Here is an 8,840-nt window from a genome sequence, read left to right as displayed (position 1 = left end):
TCAAGCTATACTCGGGATGTAATATGGTGGTGCTAGTCCCCTTCAACCTTAAGATTTACACAGGTTGACCATTGATAATTAACAATTACGGCGCTATAATGCCAACTCTCGGGTGTAACTTTATAGTTAAATCAACTAGGTTCTGAAAAATACCGAGGAGATGGCATAGAAATTACAGCCTCGTGTCAAATAATAGCCTTTGCTTCGCTCTGATCGCAATCACACTCGTGCGACTTTCTCATTTTATTTGATATTTTCAGAAATAGCTATCACAGAGTTCGATATTTCTTATTTCCCCAGATATTATCTGATGGCAGATGTTATTATTCCGACACGGTATGAACTTGACGTAAAGATTGGTCGATTAGAATAAAGTTTTAAGGTGACCTCAAAGTCGTTCGTTTTCATTCCGTTTTGCCTCCGTGTACGTGTACGTGATAGATGGCATTTCAAAGAATGTGCTCTATTGTATGAAATGCCAACTGTCATGTACACTGAGGCAAAACGGAATGAAAACGGCACAAAACGGAATGACTGTGAATTCAGACTTAAGTATAGTTTCCACTTAAAAAGGGCACTCCATTTAGCCTCCGTTTACATGACAGTTGTAAAATAGAATAAAGGAACTGTCACGTAAACGGAGTAAAAAATTGAAATAAATTCAGTTTCCACTCCGTTTGCGTGACAGTTCTTTTGTTCTATTTTACAACTGTCATGTAGACGGAGGCTAAACGGAGTGCTCTTTTTAAGTGGAAACTATACTTTAGAAAATCGGTTCATAATTACTATAATTACCGTTAAAAAATTCCTTTTGGAAAAACTCCGAGAAGAGAAGATCGATTTTGTTCATCTGTGAACCAGATCTCATGAATTGATGGAAACACAAATTTCGTAAATCGTTTCAGAACTCCCCAATTTATTGTCCCATCAAGAAAACTGACAGAATTTTTTTTCTCCGAGTTCTTTTGGCCAACATTGTTGATCTACGAACTTTACGCAAATTATTTTATTCCTCGTCAATTTAAAACAAAATTTCTAAAATCGCTCAAGTTAGCGTGCCGTCAAAAAACCTGATAAAAATTCTTTTGTGAATTACTTCCAGATCATTAGGTCGATATTGGCCATCTAAGAACATGACCCATGTATTTTATTCCTCGTCGATTGACAACATAACATTGCTCACATTCCATACATTTCAGTAAATCGATCAAAGTGAGCTTCAATCCGTATTTTTTGACGTAAGACCATTGACTTAACAGTCAAGGCAATAGTCAACAATTAATTAATTAATCTAATCAAAGAAGTAGATCCGTTTACCGAGTAGACTTGCTCGTAATGGTCAAATAAGTTGGTAATGTGGTTATGACCATTGTCAGTTTAACAATATCTCAAACTTGTACAAACTACGATTATACTCCATTTTGGTATAAAAGCGTGATTTTGTAACCATTGATAAATTGAAAAAGCGACCTCTAGAGCCATCTATATCCGGTTGAAGTTTTCGATGCAGCTGAGGTAACTTTGATGAATTTCTGTATAACGGCAATCGAAGCTACACGACACAGGTGATATTGGGCTCAAATGAAAGCTAAAGGTTGAAAGATCTTCTTATTAAAAAAAATCCAAATTTTTTCATTTTTCCCGCAGTTTTTTTGAATTTTCTTTAAATTAATATCTTTTAACTGAGGTGAAAGTTAAGTAATTTTTAAAATTGGTTCAAAAATGTTTTTTTTTTTCTTTTTGGGTGTTCCGCAACAGTGGCAACTAGTTTCAGTTTTCATCGAAAATTTGGACCCTTTCGCATGACGTTTTATTTTCGTTAATTTAATGAGACCGTCAGCTTTCAAATGATACCAAACACTCTACCTCCGGATCCGGATCAAAGGATGTATTACTTGAGATGTGAGGTATGTGGTGGGGCCCAATTTCAAGCAAATTTCGAAATATATGAGAGGTAAGTGGAAAAGGCAAAACAAAAACGATTTTAATTCACGCCGTAAGTGTGCCTAAAATTTGAATTTTAAGTGAACGATTCGATGAAAAAGTGAACAGAAAAGTACATTTCAACGGTTCCTTGTATGAAAATGACGCTACGTTAGAAAGACCTCTGCACCTTCTATTTTGAATTTCGACCGCACTTACGGCGTGAATTATTTTAGGTGAGTCAGACTTTGACAGCGTCCGTTTTCTATCAATATCCATCTAAAAATGACTTTTGCGGATGTAGATGGCGCTAGAGGTCACTTTTTCAAAGTCTCCTTATCAGATATGTTTTGAAATGAAAATTCGGCAGTTCAGAAATATCGCAGAAACTCATTTCAAAAAAATATACCAGTACCACCAGCACGACCAGCAGTCAACCCTGTAAATGTATTGCCGCATGCGAATATCATACATGTGTCACAAGACAACGTTCATCATCTATCAAAAAAAAAAAAGTTTCAGCAGGAAGTTTGTGATGAAATTTTAAATAAAATTTGTCAATATCATCCTTGCCAGTTGTATTTATCGCTCTGAAAACGAACCATAATGGAGAAATAAGCCATTTTCGAAGTTGTCAAATTCACAATTTTTGCTCGAATGTGTTTCGTTGCTACGTAAAATCTGTTCACATACGACACTACCACTCGGAACCCGCATCTCTTGTTTATAAGAGAAAAGTGATTCTAAGTGCCGATCAGACTGTTACATTATCGAGATGTCGTGGGTCCGTGACAGTAATTTGACGTGGATTCAACGATTCGCTGTGAGGGTGATGAGATCGGGTCCGATACCCGGCCATGTAGCATTCATTATGGACGGTAATCGGCGTTTCGCTACGAAAACACATCTCAAAAGTAAATCCGATGGCCACGTCAAGGGCTTCGATAAGTTGGCCGAGGCTCTGCAATGGTGTTTGGATGTGGGCATAAAAGAAGTGACGGTGTATGCATTTAGCATTGAAAATTTCAAGCGCAGTAAAGAGGAAGTGGACACTTTAATGAGATTGGCCAAAGAAAAGTTTGCAAAATTAATGGAAGAAAAGGACAAATTAAACGAACGTGGTATCTGCATCCGGATCGTAGGAAATATGTCGATGTTACCGATCGATTTGCAACAGATTATGGCCGAAGCAATTTTATTAACCAAAGACAATTGTCGAGCTGTATTGAATGTAGCATTTGCTTACACATCACGAGATGAAATTACGGAATCGATTCGTGCTGTTTGCAATGGTGTTAACGATAAGGAACTAGATGTAGATGATATTAGCGAAGAATTGATAAGGCGATGCATGTATACAAACAGATCATCCGATCCCGATTTATTGGTGCGTACTGGTGAATCAAGGCTATCCGATTTTATGCTGTATCAGGTGAGTGATCATTTAGCAACCAGCCTTTCTACCATTGTAAAATTCGAGTCGGTCTTTTGATGAACGTATTAGTGCAGGTACTAATGTGCATGTACTAGTGCTTGTATTTTGACATGAAAAGCTGCGGAACAAAATGTTTTCCCGCAAAATAGAAAATTATTTTTCCAGCTGGAAAAGGCCATTCTTATGAAAACTTTCAACGTCGAATATCTCCGAAAATGCGAGATCTTTTTGAAAAATTTCTTCTTTTCTGGTAAGTATGGCTCAGGCTCATTGCCGATATTTCATGGAAGAACTTTTTTTTAGGCCATTTTCGCTGGCTATTTCCAATTTAATTTTCATAAAAGTGGTGTCCTTCGAAAGCTTCATTCAAGTACTTCTGATATTATCGTTTTTTTGGACGATACTGTCGTCTAAAAAACGATACTATCGTCTAAAAAACGATACTATCGTCTAAAAAACGATAATATCGTTTTTAGACGATAGTATCGTCCAAAAAAACGATATTATCGCCCAAAAAATTTTCATCCAGGACGATAATATCGTCTAAATTGAAAAATTCTAAAATATTGTCTGGACGATAGTATCGTTTTCTTGTCGATATTATCGTTCAAAAAACGATATTATCGTTTTCTGGACGATATTACCGTTCTAGAAAATCTAATGGATATTTTCGTTTTCTGTACGATAATATCGTCCAAAACGATAATATCGTCCTGGGCGATATTATCGTTTTCTTAAACGATAATATCGTCCAGGACGATACTATCGTTTAAAAAAAACGATAATATCGCCCAGGACGATATTATCGTTTAGTTTTGGGTAGTAATATTGTACAGGACTCAATTTTACTCAAAGAGCCGAATTCTCTTCCAAAATATCGAAAAACAATTGTCAGAGGAAATCAGCTACACATCAGTGTTTAAAAAAGGCGTTTAGTTCGTCCTTAAATAATTCATCTTTTTACGAAATGAATACCAACTTTGATTGTACATAAAAAGCGTTTTAACACGCCGAGCGATCCGGCCCATTGCCCCGGAGCGAAGCGGAGGATAATATCGTCCAAAATAACGATAAATTTGTTCAGAAAAAGAAAATAACGATAATATCGTCCAGCGGATATTTTCATCCAGGACGATATTATCGTCAATATCGTCAGTAACGATATTATCGTTTTTTGAACGATAATATCGTTTTTTAGACAATAGTATCATCAAAAAAACGATAGTATCGTCCAAAAAAACGATACTATCGTTTTTCGGACGATACTATCGTCTAAAAAACGATAATATCGTTACTGACGATATTGACCGTGTAGTTATGTCGCCTCATCTCAGCCGGCCGGCCTTGCGATATGACCTGGAAAAGTCATGTTTGTCCTTCTAAGGATTTTGTAAGTTATTTCTAGATCAATAAAGCATACGTTGCTATGATTTGGGATACTAATTCCTGTGTTCATTTCACATACATTTCGTCACTACTTCTCCTTGATTTCGGTTCAAGGATTAAGGAAGTTTCGATATTTGGGATGTTATTGACGAACATTTCAATTTACATTTACGGAAGCTATTTCCTGTGACATAACTATTTTATTGGTCCCGGTCCAGGATGAAATTGTTTCTGTGTCTGGACTTTTTACAAGCTTGAAATCACGAGAGGTCAGTTCCTAAAAATAAGTGACGCCTTCATAGTTCACCGTCTTCCCAATCCTAGTACTAAAGAACTGCAGAGAATTCTAACGATTTTTCTGGTTCCTTTCTGAATTCTCTCGATGGTTAAGGTAACAGCATAAGGAAAAACAAGGAGAGAACCAGAAAAATCGTCAGAATACCCTGTAGTTTTATAGTTCTAGGATTGGGAAGACAGTGAACCATGAAGATGTTATTTTTAGGAACTGACCTCTTGTGACTTCAAACTTGTTAAAAGTCCAAATGTTAGCCGAAAAAATTGCCAAAAACGTAAGAAATGTCTAGTGTCTAGAACAAGGTAGTGCTAGAAACGTCGGGATTCGAGACATTATTTTCATCACAAATATCGAACTTTCCATAGTCCTTGAACAGAAATCAAGGAGAGGAGAAGTAGTGACGAAATTTATGTGCAGGAAACACTGGAATTAGTATCCCAAATTACAGCAACGTATTGATCTAGAAATAACTTACAAAATCCTTAAAATGACATGCATGACTTTTCCAGACAATATCTCAGGCTCCTGAACATGGATCATGGCCGGCCGGCTGTAATCAGAAGTACTTGAATTTAGCTTTCGAATGACCCCACTTTAATGAAAAATGGATTGCAAATGGCCAGCGAAAATGGCCTCAAAGTTGATGAATTTTCTGGGATACTTTTTGGGAGAACCTTAATACCGACTTCATTCCGACTCCTCAAAAAAAAATTCTTCTATGAAATATCGGCAATGAGCCATACTTACCAGAACAAAATAAATTTTTCAAACAGATCCCATATTGTCGGCGATATTCGACTTTGAAGGTTTTCATAAGAAAGGCTTTTCCGGCTGGAAAAAACAATTTTCCGTGAAAATTTTTTCTTCCACAACTTTTCATGGACATGGAACAAAAAAAAGTCTTAAAAAACTTGACGCGCACGGACCTATCTTTTCAACACATGGACCTCGACTATCAACAGATTGATGCAAAAACTTGTCGTTCCTAACGGACTGTCCATAAACTTCAAAACCGAATCAAGAAAAGAAGCCGAATAATTTGTAATCTTGAAATATGCTTCTCGAGCGCTTTACTACAGAAAAACTCGTTGCTGATCGATAGTCCGGCTCTGCCACAGGCCAAAACTCATCAGTTATTTTGTCAACGTTATCGAATTCGTGTGGCAAAAAGGTTAATAGAACTACTGAGAACGTACATATTGATGTACTTCAAAGGGAAAATTATATTAAATTTCTGATAACAAGTGCGATGATTTAACGTTCTTCCTTCGTCTATAAAACCAAACGCTTTCATAAAGAATCAATTTTAATTAAAGCGATAATGGTTTCCGATAAGCCATCGTACTGCACGATTTGTACATGTACTTATCAATATATTCAATTCAAAATCCAATTGGCTCAAGTCTACACATATCTACGTTATCCGAGAGATACGTACAGAGAGCCACAAACACATTACAGTCTCATCAAAAAATCTCGGTTTGAAACCTGTGTGATGCAGCTTAAATCGTGTTAATAGTACATTACTATGCAAGGGAAGTAAAGTGATATCTCGTATCCAGATGAGTAAATGTAACCGAGGGCTTTAGCCCGAGGTACATTTACTCATCGTGATACGAGATATCACTTTATTTTCGGTGTGTAGTACGGCGTTTTACTATGCGAGTGATGTAAAGGTTATTGCCTATACATGTAATAGCCTTATTACATGCACCAGCAAAAGGATGTTATAAGCACCACTTGAAGGTTCGAAAATGTTTTCATGTTTCTGGCATCGGATGCATGACCATTCATTTTTTTCTCTTTGGTCTACTAAGCACAGGCTGGGCATACGACTGCTGTCGTAGTGCAAAAAAAAGTAGTGCCAAGTGCGGTGTTTGTACACAAGACAAAATACAAAGTTCCAAACAATTACGTATTTTACTCACTAAGCCTCCGGGAAATGAGTTTTAAGGCTCAGAGATCATTCATAAAATTTATAGCGCTTTTTCAGTGCTGTCAACAATATGAAATGCTAAATAACTCGACAAATACGCGCTCTTGGATGTTCCCATTTTGGGGGATAGAACCTAGTTTTCAGGCAGCGTATTTTTCGATTTATTTTATTAACAGCACTGAAAAAGCGATACGTATTTGGCTAGTAAGCCAAGGGTCTTACATCAGTTTGAAGTTCACTATGATCGATTTTGTGTAGATTCTCTCACGAAATCGTTATTTGTTTCTAAAAAATATTAAATTCAAAGAATAGCGAAGGCCGCTGATGGAAAATCATAGGCAGCACGGGAGCATTGCTACCGGGAAATTTTTCCCATTCGGTACAAAATTTTTTTATTTTATTCAAAATCGGGAAGTTTCTGTCTATTTTGCTCCCGGGAAGAAAATCGGTATTTCCATCAGCGAGCGAAGCGAGGGTCGCAATTTTGCTCGAATGGGAATTTCCTATTTCACCCAGAATACAACGTGATTAATCTGGCGTGCGAGCGAGATGTCACATAGTTTTATAGCACCAATGCGTTTCCCATTCAACTTAAAATTTGGATAGCTCCGGATCCTGACGTTCTAGTAACTATTTTATTAGTGATTCACAATCAGGACGAAAAACTGCCAATTGGTTTTCGAACTCGTAACTGATACGTACGAGGTATACACCATATCATGTGAAGTAGTGTTCTTTGTTCTAAATGTTATTTTGCATCGTTTAAAAATAGGATTGCCCATCCTTTACTAATTTCGCATAATATTTTGAGACCCACTCCTTCTTAATTATGTCCGATATTTGAATTTTTCCACATTAATTTCAGTGCTCAACAACCGTCATCTACTTCACCGAAACTTTATGGCCAGAATTCACTATCTGGCACTTGTTGGCTGGCATCTTTTACTATCAACAAAATCAACAAACAATGACAACTGCCAGAAGATATATCAACAGTTACGTTGAGAAGCCAGCGCCGACTGCCGATAAAGAACGCATTGAAGCGTTTGTAAATCAGTTTGAGAAGAGGCGCACCGAACATTTAAAGAATTTAGTTAGGAACGGTAAGATGAATCGTACATTTGAAATTAACGAATTAACGAAAGTGGATCAATAGGCTCATTTTGGTAGTAAATTAATTTATTGGGTACGATCACTAAACGAGCAATCGATGTAAAATAAAGTGATTCAAAACAATGAACTGCTCTGTTTGGAAAAGCTATAACTTTGAACTGATCGACATGAACAAATTAAATTTATAAATATTGTACATATCGGTGTAATTTCGTCCCCTGATTCCATTTCCTTTGAAGAGCAATGATTTCTAGCACTCAGTCACACACACCCCATAATGTATAAAGGCCCACGTTCATATTAGTTCCTTCCATTGAAATCTGTGCTCTAGCTAACAAAATCCACATTTTAATAGGAATTAGATTTCTTTGTGATCCAATATGACTGAGATATTCGTGGACCTGTCCTCGTTAGGATCCTCGCAGCAGGACTGTAAAACAGAGCAAGCCCTTTGCCTCTTAGGTACTGTTCCAATATGGCGATGGAGACGGTGAGGCGGCAGCAACGACCTCTGTTATCATTTCTACGATATTGACCAATGCATTTTGGATGAATGTAACAAAATTTATACGAAATTAGAATCCTGTCACAACACATTTCAGAGTCATTTCCATCTACCTTGTTACATGCGCCTATGAATTGTAAATAAATTACTCGTACTAATTCCATTGGAAATTTAGTTTTGTGTGAGTGTGAGTGTTGTGTTCGACACAATCTTCCAATTTTTATATATTTTATTTTTAGATAATTAC

At 36.8% G+C, this 8,840-nt stretch overlaps 1 protein-coding gene across 1 annotated transcript; it reads left to right on the top strand.

Annotated features, from left to right (window-relative positions):
- The first annotated feature begins 2,393 nt into the window (after positions 1 to 2,393).
- On the top strand, positions 2,394 to 8,284 carry LOC119074288 (dehydrodolichyl diphosphate synthase complex subunit DHDDS). The gene is made up of 2 exons (XM_037180309.1): positions 2,394 to 3,355; positions 7,841 to 8,284. Exons 1-2 carry the CDS (start codon positions 2,699 to 2,701, stop codon positions 8,129 to 8,131), a joined length of 948 nt encoding a protein of 315 aa, XP_037036204.1. The 5' UTR covers positions 2,394 to 2,698; the 3' UTR covers positions 8,132 to 8,284.
- The last annotated feature ends 556 nt before the right edge of the window (positions 8,285 to 8,840 follow it).

The sequence above is a fragment of the Bradysia coprophila genome, unplaced genomic scaffold (genome assembly GCF_014529535.1).
Source record: "Bradysia coprophila strain Holo2 unplaced genomic scaffold, BU_Bcop_v1 contig_151, whole genome shotgun sequence".
NCBI classification, from domain to species: domain Eukaryota; kingdom Metazoa; phylum Arthropoda; class Insecta; order Diptera; family Sciaridae; genus Bradysia; species Bradysia coprophila.
This window is presented reverse-complemented; position numbering and strand designations above follow the sequence as displayed.

What these genes read in the sequence shown, in the direction of transcription:
- LOC119074288 (XM_037180309.1), top strand. Translation starts at nt 2,699, where the DNA reads ATGTCGTGGGTCCGTGACAGTAATTTGACGTGGATTCAACGATTCGCT. An exon ending in CCGATTTTATGCTGTATCAG is followed by an intron (nt 3,356 to 7,840) that starts GTGAGTGATCAT and finishes CATTAATTTCAG; the next exon opens with TGCTCAACAACCGTCATCTA.